General features: G+C 39.8%; 1 protein-coding gene across 1 annotated transcript in view; it reads left to right on the top strand.

Moving 5' to 3' along the window:
• LOC139759487 (GTPase-activating Rap/Ran-GAP domain-like protein 3) overlaps positions 1-17,219 on the top strand; it is a 628,035-nt gene that overhangs the window by 138,667 nt on the left and 472,149 nt on the right. Inside the window, 1 exon segment of the mRNA XM_071681664.1 lies at positions 10,984-11,789. Coding sequence (XP_071537765.1) covers positions 11,545-11,789 — 245 coding nt within the window. The 5' untranslated portion in view covers positions 10,984-11,544.

Below are 17,219 nucleotides of genomic sequence, written 5' to 3' on the forward strand. Positions count from 1 at the left end.
GTTAGCATTTTTCGTTCGTGTTGCGAAAGTCTGTAGATTGTGTGTTCCCTGTGAAAATGGATTAGGGTAAACTAGTAAAATTCATGAAAGTAGTTTTACGTCTAGAATGTTTGATATATAATGGAGGCCTTTGTTTCCATATGCCACAAATTTGTTGACATCTCACAGTTCGAAAGATTGATTTTTATAATTTTACAGACTCGAGACTGTGTAGCATGTTATTTAACCGGGTCAGTAAAGTAAATAATAGATGTCGCTAGATAGTACTTTTCACGCGTCTCATATTATCATCTTTAATCCTCAGTGAATCATTAGTTATACCACCTTTGATTAGTCCTCATTTTGTACATCGTAGTAACCGATCTGGATTAAACACTCATTGTGCGTGAGCCTTCAGTGTCCATAAAAGCGAATTCTGTTAGTTGAGTGAAATTGCAGGATTAAATTTCTATCCCTTTGATTAATTTTTTGAGCACGACGGTACGAACCTTAGAAAAGAATGCTCGACCCTTGAGTACGACGTTATGACACTTGAGCACGACGGTACGACCCTTAACCGCGACCTTCAACCTGTTTAGGCCAAAGGCCAAGCAATCATAACCAAGGGTAGCTACCAACGTGCTCAAGGGTTTCACTGTCGTGTTCAAGGGTCTTACCGTCAGGTTCAAGGCTCATACCGTCCACCTCAAGGTTCATACCGTCGTATTCAAGGAGGGCAACATCGTGCTCAAGGGTCGTAACGTCGTGCTCAAGGTTTCATACCGTCGCGCTCAAGGCTCTTAATGTCGTGTTCAAAGTTGGTCAAGACCTTCTCAAGGGTCATTCCATCATGCTCGAGGTTGCAAATACAAAAGCACTTTTACTTTAAATTAAATGATTCTAGGCCTATCTTGCGTCTTTCATTACAACCAACTCTTAGACTAACACAAGGTATGAACTTACAGACTTAATACTAAGTTATGAAAACGGACTCCCTTATAACCCCAGAACCTGACCGTGTGTTATTTCATCAACTCTCTCTCTCTCTCTCTCTCTCTCTCTCTCTCTCTCTCTCTCTCTCTCTCTCTCTCTCAACAGGTCGAAAGAGTGGATCTCAGAGACCCAGACGAAGGCAGGTGTGTGTAATGGGGGAAGGAAGGAACATGGAGGAAGGTTTGTACCCATTAAGCAAATGAGGTACTGGGTAGAATATTAAGAATATGTGGTCTAGGGATTTTTTTTTTTTTTTTACTGTTTTCTCTCCTGTAGATAATGAGTTATGAACTTGATTTTCTTGTTCCGTTAGAGGAGATGATGGCGGACGTTTCTCATCTATTAAAAGAACTGATTTTCGTCATCGGTAATGATTTAATGATTTTGTTTTTCCATCAACAATTTGGAATTTGGTTGAGTAATAAGCTCATACAAGCGTGCAGTTGCAAGTAGTCACGTCTGAGTGTATACGGTTGCGCGCGCGCGCACCCACACACACACACACACACATATATATATATATATATATATATATATATATATATATATATATATATATATATATATATATATATATATGTTACCAACACGATCATATCCACAAGTTAAAACCATAATACTTATTGTGTTCAGCCCCATGCAGAAGCTCTGTACGAATCCTGTTCGTATTGTGTCCTTGGGTGAGGCCACCGTGTCTTTGTCCGCCACATAAACAGCGTCCGTATGGTCCTTGTCTAGCCAATACCTGTGCGTCAGGACCCAAAGTCTTTGTATGCTCTATACACAGGACCGACATTGCCTTTCTCCCTCTCTCGGGTTCCATCAGTATGAACAGTTTAACAATGACCATTGTTGATGAGTCCCCTCCGGACATTGCATCTCCCAAACCTCACACACTGGGTCTGTGATGGTGGTGGCGTGGTGGTGATACATGACAGTACATGAAGAAGACGAAAAAGAGAATATTAAAGTCTGTGACGAGGTTATTATGCTAGAAGACAGTACATGGGAAAGCCAGATAATGAAAGACCTAATGGTCTAAGATGTAGTAAGTACTGAGAGACAGTAAATAGGAACACAAGGGATAGAGAGATAGCAGAAGACCTTTTGGTTTATGACGAGGGTATTACTGGTGGATAGTTCATGGGAGTACATGAGAAGGACAGATAACAAAATACCTTATGGTCTGTGGCGAGTTTGATAATGGTAGACAGTACGTGGGAATAACACAGAAGAGGAGATATGACAGTCTGTGACAAGGTTTTCTACTGCTGTTGTTAAAGATTTGCCGAGGACTTTCCCTGTAGTGGGCCTATGTATTTTTTAGACGGGCCCTGAGGATGGTAACAGTAACCTAAATTCCTAATCCAATGTAGTAATGCTAGTAGTATTAGTGGCATAATAGACGATGGTGGCAGAGCTAATGGCAGTGTTGATTTGAGAGTGTAGGAGGGTCGTTTAAGTGGTCAGATTGTATATTGTGATTATCCAGTGGGCGTTTAAGTGGTTGTGCTGTTGGGTATGATTAACCAAAGATGTTTGAGTTATTGTGGTGCAAGATGGAACTACCTAAGGGTTTTTCCCTCTCTAATGCTGACGTAACTGTAAAACCGTCCTTTGATGCAAAGGAACAAGTGTTGCGTCAGGACCACGCTTTGTTCTTTTTTACTCTGGCGAGAGAATGATATTCCTACCATTGTAACACACTGAGCGATACAAATTATACTCGTTGACTTGAGGATCTCCCCAACACATAGTGGGTTCCCACAACGCCCCTCACCCCACTGAATCAATACACTAACACGCACATCTGTATATTCCCAGCCAATGCTAGTACACAGCACGGCGCTGGGCGTACACTGGGAGCAGTGTTCGCCAGAGGGGCGCCCCGCTTACAATGACAAACACTCGTGAAAAATATAACTTGGTTCGTATCCCCGTTGTCGGGTCGCACCATAAATTTCTTCGCTGTCATGCTAACAAATGTGTGTATTCATATTTGGGAGGATACATGTATGTATGTGCGTGAATTGTAAGTTGTACATAGATACGCACACGTACATCCACGGATGTGTTACATACATACATATATTTACTAGATACACATGCACAGACATGGATGTGTTATGTAAACACCTTAAATATGTATATACAAATGCAAACATATTCACAGATATTGCATGTATGCATTGATTTGTGCATTTCTTACAGAATCTCTTTGTTCGGACGCTTTATCCGATTTCAGTTTTAGTGAACATTTTGTCTGACCTCCATATATGTTCCTCATCGTTTTATTACACGATAAACCTCGCCTTCTTATTATCTTGATCAGTCATGAATTCCCCAAGTTTTTTTTTTCAAACGTTTTATTTCTTATTCATGTGTGTATTTGTCTTTTTTTTTTTTTTTATCTGCTCCGAGATACAAAACAATTTTTCATTCGTGTTGATTCTGTTTCCTTCCTAACTCTGAGATATGTTTCATAGTTCCGTCCGCGCCTATACTCTCTCTCTCTCTCTCTCTCTCTCTCTCTCTCTCTCTCTCTCTCTCTCTCTCTCTCTCTCTCGTGCCTTACTCTGTATTCATGAATGTTGCGACAAATCTTTCTGACACCTTATAGATTTGCTTCTGTCATCATTCATTAAACGCTGACACTTCCCATATCAACATACGTTTTTGCCACTTAACATTTGTTCCTAAGATTTTTAAAAACCTATGGTTTATTTTTCTTTCTTTTCCCGTAGTTTCTGTTTCCCTGTTTTCGCATTTCTCTTTCATTTTGTATTTTTCTTTTCATGTTGATTTTTCGATAATGAATTCATTTTGTTCGTAATTTCTTTTTCTAGATTTCTCTTGATTTTTTTTACTCCTTTACTATGAAGCCTCTAGAGCTCAGTTTTATTATATATTTCTTCTCATTCGTATCTTTCTTAGTATCCACACACACACACACACACACACACACACACAAACTATCTCTCCGGGAAGCTGATATGTGCTCGATAGTCCACATTCCATCGTAATCTCAACTCACCCTTTTTTCGACCTTCAGTCATGTTATCGGAATTTTTCATCACATGCCATCGAATAGCTGTGCCGGTCTCAAATCTTCATATCGATTATCGTTTTGTTTAAGCTTTGTGGACCTCAAGATTTTCTTATCGATGATTCTGGTGTTCTAATTCCTTTTGCTGAATCTTTGTAGGGTTTGAATCTTCAAGCTGGTGTTTAGAATATTTTCGACTGGTATGATGGTCATGAGATCCTCATTTTGGCGTTTCACTTCTTTATCTTGTGGTTATGTGGTCCTCAAACAATCAGTTCAGTGTTTCAAAACGTCATGCTGATGAATTAGACTTTCGCATGAGAGATCTGAATCTTCTTAGCAGTGTTTCAGTCTCTTACGAGTGCTCTGAAGTCTGCATTTTAAGGGGTTCGGTACATCTTGCGGGAGTTTCAAACCGCACGTATTAATGGGGTTTAGAACCCATACTTACCAGAGTTCAAAGCCAAATTCTCAGGCTTCGACTAATCCTGCTGAAGATTTCAAACCTTCAAATCTCTCTTACCAGTTCAGTGAATCATATCGCTCGAGTTCACTCATCTGTTCGACCAGCTACATAGGTTTGATAACATGTCGGTTGACCTTTGTATGTGACTGACATCCGATGTTTTTACCGTACTACAACGTCATTCTGACCTGGTCCTCACTACACACGCCTGGATGAGTGATGGTAAAGACCCTGAGCTCTCTGCAACATCTCCATCTACAAAGGTCACCCCCTTGAATTCGAGGGTTGGTCGTGCTTACAAAGGAAAAAAGGATATGATTTTTGATCATTCGAAAATGTATATCTCCATAGACATAAATTCTCCGACTTTTAATCCTTTGCTGTACCGATGATTCCCAAAGCTCTACAGTTTATATGTTTATTTTTTTTCTTACTGGTGGTATCTCGCTGGATTTTTAACTGTTTTATGTTATCTCTTTCGCATTTCTTCTCTTTGGTTTTATATCTTTATTATTCCATATCTTAGCCTCCGACGTCTTCGAATTCTATGTGGGTATATCTTTCTTTTCATTTGTTTGTCGGCACGGCCTTTGCACTACGCCCATTCCTGTCCCGTTTCCATTTTTCTAATTCCATTATTTCTTTATTTTTATTTCTTACGGTGATCGAGCACCTGGAAATTGTTCTAGTCCAATAACGTTGTAATAGTATTTTTCTTTTATCTCTGCCATTCCGATATTCCTCCAGTGAAAATTGTTCTGGCCGGGTGAACATTACAAATACATTTTTTATCATATATATATATATATATATATATATATATATATATATATATATATATATATATATATATATATATATTCCTCGTTGGAAAGGATCACAATTTTGCGCATGATCAATTATATTCCTATGAGTCCACGGGGAAAATGAAACACGATAAGTTCCCAAGTGCACTTTCGTGTAATAATCACATCATCAGGGGCGTCCTAGCTACGTCTCTTCGTTGTATATCAACTGACTGTTATATTTCTCTCTTGTGTCTCCCCTGATGATGTGATTATTACACGAAAGTGCACTTGGGAACTTATCGTGTTTCATTTTCTCCGTGGACTCATAGGGCTATATATTCCTCGTGGACGAAAAATTTAATGGTTTTTGTGTATAAACAGTATAACTACTTATTCTCATTTTCCGATAATGTTCTCAACTGCGTCTCGTTCAGACTATTATATATGAAGTAACTTTTTTCTTTTTATTTTCTATTTTGTAGAGTTCTCTCGAAATTGCTGAAGTTCCATACAACATGTATTTCAGCTTTTTCATTTTTCTTATTTTATTCATATCAACCACTGCAGTGAACTATAGTTGTTTTATACTGGACCTCATTACACATCAGCACACACTCACACCTACATACACTTTAAGGATTCAATCCATTACATACAGAAGTCAAAGAAAAAGTTACAGTCGATTAGATAAAGATTCGAAACACGAAAAAACAAAAATTCCAAAACCTATTTGGCGTTGGCACGGCGTGGCGAGGGAGAATGTGTGTGTGTGTGTGTGTGTGTGTGTGTGTGTGTGTGTGTGTGTGTGTGATGTAATCATTGGGAGGTTGATGCTTCTGAGGATTTTCCGTCAGCCATCTTTGAGTAGAATAACGTTTTGGATTAGTAAGTATAGACTGATATAACTAGACTTAGGACATTGAATAAGTTACTTTACCACTGAACTTACTCTGTTCTTAGACTTGAGTTCTTGGGATAAAAGTTTGGCCTTTGATGTCTTGATGTCTTGAGTTTCATAACTTAAAGAGCTTTGTCCTCTGGACGTTATGAGTTGTATTTCTTCGGGGTTATTCGCACACACTTCTTTGAATCTTCAGTTTTAAACCTTTTTATATAACTTACGTGTACATATCGGAGTTATATAGTTTTTGCCATAAAAAAAGGAAAGAAAAACTTCACAGGTGTGCCTTATGAAATTCAATTCCTCGTATTGGATATTTTTGTTGTGGACTATTTTATATTACAACTTCATCATCTCTCTCTGCTTTGGTATACACCTGTGTGTACTATTCATATGTATCCGTATATTAACTTCTGCCTTATGTCCCTGGTTATGGTCACAGACACAAGTCTTCCTCAGTGCCGGGCTTTGAACGAAACACGAAAAGGAGTAAGAAAAGAAAAAGTGAGAAAGGGCGAATTTTTCAAAGGCTTTTGGAGTGAAAACACCTACTTTTTAGAAATGGTCAGATCGTAGATGATAAGAAAGATACAAGATGGTGAAGATTCCCAAAGCTAGGCGGTGCAGGGAAAAAATAGAAATCACAACAGCGCACTTAAGAAGCAAGTGATTACTATGAATAGCACGGGGAGAGAATTATATACTCGTTATTGGGGAGGAGTGTCTTCTGAACTTTTTGTGCTTGCACATAGTCTTTTGGAACTTTGTAAACTGCTTGCATCGAAAGGTCTGAGTGTTATTGGCTATATGTTTGAAAATATCTCTGCATAAGTGTTTTCATGTATGACTGAGTATATACATTTATGTATACTTTTGTATAAACATGTGCAAAAGTGTGTATATACCTACACACACGCTGCTCCTATCCTGGGATCCATCGTTCTCTATCTTAGGCTGTAATCCCACCTCCTGAACGACCCGCCATTAGTTACTCATTAGTCAGGCCTCACTGGATAAGACGCGAGCCAAGGAACCTGTATAAGGAGGAGGAGGAGGAGGAGGAGGGACAGGAGGCATGCAGGCGGCGGCGTAGAAGGGGGTTGGGGGCCGGGGAATGGAAAGAAGGAGGTGGTGGAAAGAGGGAGAGGGGGGAGGAGAACGTCATGAAGAAAGGATAAGAGAGTTGTTTGTTTTGGAAGAGAGTGAAGTTAGAGAAGACTGTGAAAATTAGGTGAGGGAGTGAGAGGGGTGGGTAGGAAGGGGGGAGGAGAAGATAATGGTAGGAAAGAATGTAAGGAGGGAGGTGAAGAGGGAAGGAAAACAGACGAAGGGTAGTAGGGAACAGAGGGATGGAACAGGAATAGACCTTCCGAAAAAAAAAAAAATTGTGGCGGTAAGATAATGAAAATAAACAGATAAGAGATTTAAGTAACTCCTTGATTTTTTACTACTTAAAACCATTTACTTATATCTCTCATAGAAGTGAGTTCGACTGAAACCTGCCAAGGAAATTAAATATACGGAAATCCAGTTTCTGAAGTACGACATATTGATGTTTATAAGCTGTCAGTTATGGCTGAAATAGCAGTATGTATGTATATATATATATATATATATATATATATATATATATATATATATATATATATATATATAAATGGCCAACATTTTCACTCAAGTCGTGAAGACACTTGCTTATGAAGCATTCAGTTGAGACAGGCAAACTATGGTCCCCAGTCTGAGCTCAGATCATTGTTAAATTTGTCGACGTACTTAAGTTTCGTTTTAGATTATCTGGGACACTTATATATATATATATATATATATATATATATATATATATATATATATATATATATATATATATATATAATTTTCTATTTGTTTTGAGTTATTGTTGACCCAAAAGCTGTGAAGTTTTGCCTTAGTTGCCTTTGCCATAGTTTCTGGCGTAGACTAACTTATAAACTTGAACGTGTACTGTAGCGTAATTATTGATGTAGACTGTGATGAACGTTCCGAGATTTACAAAGGAATAGGGAGACTTTGATGTAAACTGTAACTTAGACACTGATTTAGAATCTTGACGTAGACCCTGACGTTTACAGAAAAAATAATGGAAGATGAATCTGGGTTCATATATATATATCGAATTTTTAATTAAATTTTGACCAAGATGTTGAACCTCAGATTTTCTTTATTTTTCTCATGCTTTAGGTAAAAGGTCATGTAAATGAACTTTCTCTTGGTGCCTCACGAATAAACCAGAATAGGGATTTAAATGCTGTTCTTTGCCATGATTATTCTTCTTTTTTTTTTTCCTCTTTCTGCACGAACTTTTGATTGCATTTTGATTGCCTTTCGTACAGTGTATCGTTTTTTAAGAGCCAAATTTCTCTATAGACTGAAAGATATCATACAATGACGTGCTTTGATTTTGATTCACTTGCTTACTTATACAAGAACTACGTTGAATAGTGCAGCGCTTATCTAAAGCCATCTTTCCCTTAGTCTGAGTATCTTATCATAATATCTTGATCTTGGTTCTAAGTAATCTCGAAGTCTGTGATATTTGTAGTTGACTTTAGTTGAAGCAGAGAATCCAGTATGTAATTTCAACCAACGAAGTCAAGTAAATCATTGTCTATCGAAAGAAGTATTAGAAAGTAAAACAAATAGGCAACTGAATGAGTAAACGGTAGTTGATATGTACCTCTGTGTCGGATATTCTATTAGAGCAAATATTGTTGAAATATACGTGAATACCCTAGAGCGAAAAAAGAAGGGGAACTGTTTGTGACAGTTTCATATACTTGAGAGAAAAATGCACCTGGGTATATGAATGTATAGGTTGCCTTTGTAGGGGATCTGTAACGAATTACACATGACGATACTTTTCCTTCTAAGGTGTTGTACTTTTCATGTGCATCATAGTGAATAGACTTATATAGATGAATTACTCCGGAAATATTTCATTTCTTTCTCTGTGAGAACTGAGTGAAGAAAAATGAATCGTATAGATCTATTTTTTTCTCTCTCTCCTGAGGCAAGCAGCAAAATGTCGTACACAACCAACTTCAGCTTCCCTGACGAAAAATTATTATCCTCGCCAAGTTTTCTGCATAACATTATCATAATTGTAAGTTTTCAGAGAGTCGGGCATAAATCTCCGCCTTGAAGAAATCTCCTTCAGTCCGAGGAGGACGCTGCTCTCTGCGAGGAGGAACCAATTTTCAAAGATTCACTGGGAATGTCATGAGTCGAAAGAATTCATCATTCTTTGACAGGTGCTTTGAGTTTAGACAAAGACAGAGTGAGTAACGTACGGTCAGGAATATCGAGAAGCACTTCATGCAATGAAAGTGATATTTCTTCGCTCATCGTTCAAAGTTAAGGATAAAGTGATGTAATGATTAGGTTGAGACCAAAGATCTCACCACTTTTCAGTGCTTTGAATTTAGGACACCAATGATTAAAGAGCGCGTCATAGAGAAAATTTTTTGTAAGTCGTGGAGACAATAAACGAAATAATAGACATTCATTTCTCAGTACGCAAAGCAAAATATATAAACAAAATAATATATACTGAATCACAGTTTGTGTTAAATATGGATCGCAAAACGATTTTTTTTTTTGCCTCATCAATAGACTGAAGAAAAGCTGTAGTATCATCTTGTAGCAAAAATCAAAACTCAGGTTTGCTAGGCCTTAACCACAGGCGAGCAGAAATATTTCATGATTCAAACCATTGCATTATTCATTATAATGCCTTTTACTACCCTGAATCTTAATCTACCCAGCACTTGTCCCCAGGGACTGTAAGAAGCATTTCCCCTTTTCAGTTTTACTTTTCCATGTTCTCGAAACTTAAGATTAAAGTGCATTGGATATTCATGCGGACCTTTGACAAGCCTCCTACTTATTTATACACAACTTCAATAGCCGCTCGAAAAGCTAGGATGAAATTCCTAGCGGTCATTGTAAAATGTTATTTGTGGTTTGCTGGCCATTGAAGCGAGAGCCGGAGAGAGAGAGAGAGAGAGAGAGAGAGAGAGAGAGAGAGAGAGAGAGAGAGAGAGAGAGAGAGAGAGCTTGTAAATGATCCAGGTCTTACATTATGGCGTTCTTTTTGCACGTACATAGAGGCGACAGGACGAGTCACAAAGAGGAGGCGCCTCTCCATCTCCAACCCGACCATGATTCTTTTTCTCTGGTAATAATTTTAGAGAAAACATTTGCCCTCAGCAAGTGGATTACTCGAGCCAGTCTTTTCAAGAAGAAGAAGAAGAAGGAAAAAAAAAAACGGTGGCAGGACAAAGAATATCAAATCTCCATACATTGCCAATTCAATCAAACTTCTTTCAAAACTTAGATGAAACAATAGCACTCGTGGTACCACTTTCCTCCAAGAACCTTCGTCTTTATTCGCTCTTTTGTTTGATATTATCTTTTTACTCAGAAAACGGAGGTGGTTGAATTATATGCAATAAAGATCTTCCGTGTAACCACCTAAAAAAAAAAAATAAGATTGATGATTGAAAGACTTGCGAAAAGTGAAGTATGAAACAAGGATGTTATTTAATAAGTTGTTTCACATATACTAACCTTTATAGTTGTCTGATGAAGGATTATACTATGCTCTCTTTCATGCTTTACTTTAAATAGTGCAAGAATCATTAACATTTGTCTTTGCGGTATCATGAAGTCCACCATATAAAGATGAAAACTTATATGGCGATAGATAGGTAAAATTAGACAGTATAGAATTTAAACACAGGCAATCTAATATATTAATCCTATTCTATCCCAGGCTTCCAAGAATTATCAGCAGATTAACAAGACCATCGAGAGTGACGAAAAAACAGGTACCAATCCGTAAAGGCCATAGATCAGCCATCTGACCAAAGAACACTTCAACCACCCTGTGTCATTGATTCGCGAAGCGTTCCTCAATGAGGTGCAATGGGAAGGACTTCAGACGTGAGAACCAGACAAGTTCTTTCAGTTAACAGGAGGAACAGGGGCGCATGTTCTCATCCTCGGGTCGTCCTTGAGACCGGGATGGTATAAGTTTTAGCGGGGGAAAAAAAAAAAGATGGGCTCGATTACTACCCAAAAGAGGAAGCGATATCTGGAGATCTTCCTCGTGGAGCGATCTCCACTCTTGCAATATTGGCGACCATGAGGCAACTAAGAGCAATATCTGGAGACACTGCCGTTGGAGCGATCTCATCTCGCGCCAAATCGGCGGCCATGAGTCGATACTAAGGAAAACAGAGGCGAGAGAGAGTGAGAACGAGAGAGTGAGAGTGCGGAGGGCTTTAGAAAGACCTCCTAGGCCGACACCTTCTCCACTATCGGCCAGCCCAACATGCTCTGTCTGGACATGAAGCTCATCACACGGTTTAGGTCCGAAAAACGACAGTCTGGCGCCCCCTCCGTCTCACCATCGGGAGGGCTTGATCCCCCAGCTCCTCCAAGACGTGATCGCAGCAAGAGCCTGTGTGTGGACCGCATCACACCACTTCTTCAGGTGGCTGAGCCCAGGGTCAGGGATGATACTCAGGCTCGCAGCGCCGCCGTGTTCGCACGTAGACGATCGACCACCACAGCCTTGTGAGTACAACTATTGTGTGTTGTTTCATATCTACGGACACCTTCAATATGCCATTTTCTTACCTTGTGGCTTTAGCTTTCAACGAGCATATCTTATATGGGAATTACCTTTGCCCAGTTTGCTTTTTTCTTTGCATCTCGTATACTTTGAATATCATGGCACTAACGTTAGAATCACCTCTATCACGTAGTGATACAGAATACTGCCTCTCTCTCTCTCTCTCTCTCTCTCTCTCTCTCTCTCTCTCTCTCTCTCTCTCTCTCTCTCTCTCTCTCTCTCTCTCTCTCTCTCTCACTTGCTTTATCCTCATCTTCCTATCAACCTGCATCTCTCCTTTATACCGGCTGGACCCTAAATCACTTTACCTTACTTTCCTTGCCCTTTGCTTTCACACTCGCTAGATCTCTCGCATCCCATCCCATCTCCCTTAACTTTCCCTGCTTATTTTTTGGCTTCGTCTACTCTTACCATTTTCTTCCTCAATTTTATCTTTTATTTTATTTAATATCCTCAGTATCTCAGTCCACACACCAATCACTTTTACAACGGCCCTGTCGTCTTAACCCAACCCACCTCATCACCCTCATCGTCTTACCTCACTCCTCATTAACCTAACCTAATCCATCTCTCATCTGACCTCATCATCTCACTCAATCCCATTCTCACACCGGTAGCTTACTCATGACACCCAGCATTCATCCCATCAGTCTCCTCAACGTCCTCATGCAAACCCACCATTCCATTTACCTTTCACCGTACCAGCCACGCACTAGCTCATTCCGACCTCCTCCTCCTCCTCGTCCTCATTCTTCCTTTCCCCGTCAGTCCAGACTCCACCCTCTTGTTCCAGGTCTCTCATACCACCAGTAACAATGGCTTACCGCCGTCTGGACTACAGATGCAGCAACTGCCTTACATATCAATGACTGGGCCAACTCCTGACTCTCTGAGGAACACCAGGTCCCTTGAAGCGTAGTTTTATAGCAGTGATTTGGCTGGGTAAAAGTGGTTAGGTGGATGGTACATCCGATCTTGTCTGGATAATCAACAAGAGGCGATGACTTTAAATTCTTAGTGATGCTTATGAGTTATTGGGACCGATTTACAAGGTTAGAGTGGTGATTTACACACTGGTTGAAAGTCCTGAGAGAATAATGTTATAGCAGGCTTGATTGTTTCCCTTGTACAGCTTTTTGCAAGTCGTGAAGGGGTTGATCCATTTATGAAGTGTAAGTAGTGGCTGATTTATAGGGTAGTACAGAACTGATATACTCGATGGAGATACTGAAAGTCTTAGGTAGCATTAGAGTCGACTTCTAACCCTTTATGATGATAATGATGTTGTTGATCTTTATATCATATGGAAGGCAATGTAAACGAGATTAGTAGGGACTAATTTACCTCTTTAGTGAACCTCATGAGGTCTAAAAGATGTGATAATGGTTGAAGATGGGGTTTTGTAACGATAAAGATCCCTTGTGGAGGAAGTGGCGAGCAAGGGGAGGTGGGAGGGGGCTCTGTGAAGTGCTGTGTAGACCCAGTGGGTATAGTGGAAGCTGAAAGTTAGGACACCTTTATTTTTCCTCTTGTTAGGTGGAGGTACGTTTGCATGTTGTGGTGAGGCTGATTCCTTAAGCAATAAATTCTTAATGGAACTTGATGCTTTATAGGGATAGGTATATATTTTGGATGAAGACCACTGAGGTTGTGTTAGGTTGTGATCTATATCCCCCTGGTGGAGGCGAAGTAGGGTTAGGGGCTGTAAATGAGAATGAAACGTATGCTTGGTGGTTATGACATAAACTGGAAACTAGGTTAAAATTTTTATTCATATATACGGCATCTGAAGCTTCTTTCTTTTTCATCCGAAACTAACATAATTGTGTTATAATGATACTGATGTTACGATCGTCACTGATGGACTGCTAGTGGTAAAATGTCGCTTAAAATACATTGTAAAGTAGGTCAGGCTTTTAGAAATTTTCCGGGACATACAGCGATTCACACAACTTGGTGTGTTTACCACGTGATATTTGCAACCTTAGCTCACCATTCCAGGTAGTGATGTGATCAGCATCACGTTCGATCGCCGCTGACTCCTCAGCTCATGCTGAGTTGGTATCCGTTCACAGCTAGGTCGAGGGAGGTGAGAAACGGTTGAGGTGGTAGGGTCCCTCATGCCCTAGTTGAAAGCTGGGATCGAATCTGTGTCCCTAGGGTTAGGAAGTAAGAGCTATAACTACTCGGCCACCAGAGTCGTCACTGAAATTGACATGGAGCTGTGAAATAATAGGATGTATTACTGACTAAAAGATTTTAGTTATATCAGTACAAGTCTTTATAATGATTATGTATAGATATATACCCTAAGTGCAGTGTATTAACTGTGGCATTATTCAGTTAATTCAACCTACCATAATGATGGAAACGCGAGAAATTCCTCGGCTGTATCTTTGTTTACATCATCATCACATACGTTAAAAGACTTCATCCTTTGCCTACAACGCATACATTTTCTATACATCGGACAAACGTGTTCGTGATAGCAGAAAGGTATCCATGGAGAATTAGAGAGACGTGAATCAGATCAGAAAATGTATGTATCCCATGATAGGAAAAGGAATCAATGGACAATTTAAGAGAGCCAGTGGTGTAGATGGACAGTTTTAAGATAGCAAAAGATACATTGGACACTTGAAGATGGCTAAAGATGGCAGAAGCTGTAGATAGACACTATAATGCAAAGGTTAAAGATGAAGAGTTAAGATAGCACCTCCTAGACAGACACTTTAAGAAAGCAAAAGGTATCTATGGACGCATTAAGATAGCTAAAGAAATAGATGGACACTTTAAGATGGCAAAATTTATAAATGAATAGAGTAAGAGATCAGAAATATAGATGGACAACTGAAGTGACGTATGCTAAACACAAGAGAGCACTTCGATTTCACATTTGACGTTAACATTACGTTATCCCTCCAGTCATCTGTATACGTACGTTTTACTCCTTCGGTTTACACAATATTCTCGCCGTTTCTCAGCCTAGAGGACTGACCTAGCCGGAGGTATGTGCCACACTGCCCCCCCCCACCCTCCCCTGATCACAAGTCAGTAGGGGTTCCTCGCCTAACTCCAAACTACAAGTTGAATTTAGTTAAAACTTTCGTGGCTCATAACCGAAGTTAGGTATTACTGTCCCGGGTTCGCGCCCCTGTTACCAACGCAGTATATGGTGAGGTCGGTTGGAGGGAGGTGGGGTGTTGTTGTGGTGGTGGTGTTGTGGTTGAGTTATGACGCTGTTGTTATAGCCAGGTTGTATCGTTGCCATTCAGGGATTGAGTATTTAGACGGTGTCTCAGTGCCAACATAGAAAAAGAACATGTGTAGAGATTATATTCTAGATTGAATATGGCTTCAACTTAGACATGTTTTGACGCATGCCATGTCCACCGCTATAACAGCAACAACAACAACAACAACAACAACAACAACAAAAAAGAGTTCGTAACGAAGTGCAACATTGTTGCCAGAGCCATGTGTCATGCTGTGAAATTAGTTCCAGTGTTGCCAGCGGGACGTGATGTTCTATAATAGTTGTTCTCCCGTTGGCAGGGCTTTATTGTTTTAAGGATTAGGACGTTTATCGCTTCTGGCAACACCGCAGGGAATAGTGTGGGGGGGGGGGGTATAGAAGTGTTAAGCACAGTTTGTTAGTAATGTTATATTGCTTTGAAAGGGGTCTTACTCTGTTGCCGGCAGGTTGTAGCATGGCTTTGTTGTTACACACCTCTGCCTCCTAGACAATGTGAGAGGTCGTACTCACCTCTCCTAAACACTGTGAGGTGCTCTTACTTATCTAGGGACACTGTGCTCTTACTCACTTTCACCAGATACTAAGTATTATTACTCGCCTCTCCCAGACACTGTGAGGTATGTGTTACTCACCTCTCGTAGTCAATGTGAGTTAGGGTTACTCACCTCTCTTAGACGGTGTGAGGTATGGTTATTCACCTGTCCTGGACTCTGTAAGGAATTGTCACTCATCTCTCTTAGACACTGTGAGGTATGGATACTCACCTCTCGTAGACGTTTTAAGATATTTTTACTCACCTCTCCTAGACATTGTGAGTTATGGTTATTCACCTCTCCTAGACACTGGGAGGTGTTTTAAAAACAATTTTTCACTTTTATTTTTTTTAGGTATATAGTATGCACTACATTTTCCTCCTCTGGTAGAATGATTTCCGTGATCATAAATAACGTTCCCCTCAAACAGCTATATTATTGTTGACTTACCTCGACGGTACGACTCTTGGTTGTAGTGACCCGATCTTTGGATGAAGGGTAGGTGTAAGGTGTAGCCATCGTAAGGCTGTACCCTCGTTGTGGAGAGGTTAAACAGGTGTTACAGGCAAGTACTACGATACACAAGCTTCACTTCATTGGTCCAGTTTCTTCCCCGAACCGTTCCATGACTTTGTTAGGAAGGTTCTAACTCTGCTTACTAACTTGAGAAAGTTGAGTCCACAGCAGTCCGACTTGTCAGCTTTTCGAGTCAAACCTCAGAATTTGACCCACTTCCTGTGGTGTTGGTTCTTTCTCATCTTCTGTAGATATTACTTATGTTTCTACTCACAAGAACTGGCTCCTTTTGTTTCCCCACCGTTAACTATATAACAAGTAATGCTTTGCAAGCCACTACGTCATATGGTTACTGTGTAGTCGTTTTCAACTCAAGGGTGAGCAGTTGCGATATCTATTTCTTTCATTTCACCGTTGAAACGGAGCTTCCTTACCTAACGTAACATGCATTCCCTGCCTGTTTTTTAAAGGCTGGTCTTCCGTTTTCCTCTAAAACCTTGAATAATTTTTGCTCTTTGTAGTATCGATATCTTTTATGCTCTTTTTAAAGACTTGAGGATAGAGCATGAAAAAGAAAAGTCATAGAATCATTTGGTATATCATTTGTAAATCCATGAGTTCTCTGGGATGAAAAATGTTCATCGATCACAAGGCATACCAAATAAATATATTCATATTTTTTCAAGTAAGTTTTGCCAGAACTGAATTGCTATTCAGTATGTTTCAGAGGCTTTGCTGAGGTTGGGGAAGCCGAAGAGAAATATATATCTAGGTGTTCAGGACTAGGAGGACATCGCAATTGCTTTAGTTAGACAGATGGTGATGACATTTTCGAAGTGATCTCTATCTTTTTTTTTTTCACTTTGGCCTTGCCTTAGGTAAAATATCGCAGTATGTACTAGTAGGTAGGGAATCTCTCTCTCTCTCTCTCTCTCTCTCTCTCTCTCTCTCTCTCTCTCTCTCTCTCTCTCTCTCGTAGGATAGGTATTGTGATGCTTCCACTTCTTATTTTCTCTTTCTCTTTTTACTCTGCATTATCCCCACTATCCAGAAGAGAAAGTTAAGAT

Source organism: Panulirus ornatus, chromosome 33 (genome assembly GCF_036320965.1).
Source record: "Panulirus ornatus isolate Po-2019 chromosome 33, ASM3632096v1, whole genome shotgun sequence".
Classification (NCBI taxonomy): domain Eukaryota; kingdom Metazoa; phylum Arthropoda; class Malacostraca; order Decapoda; family Palinuridae; genus Panulirus; species Panulirus ornatus.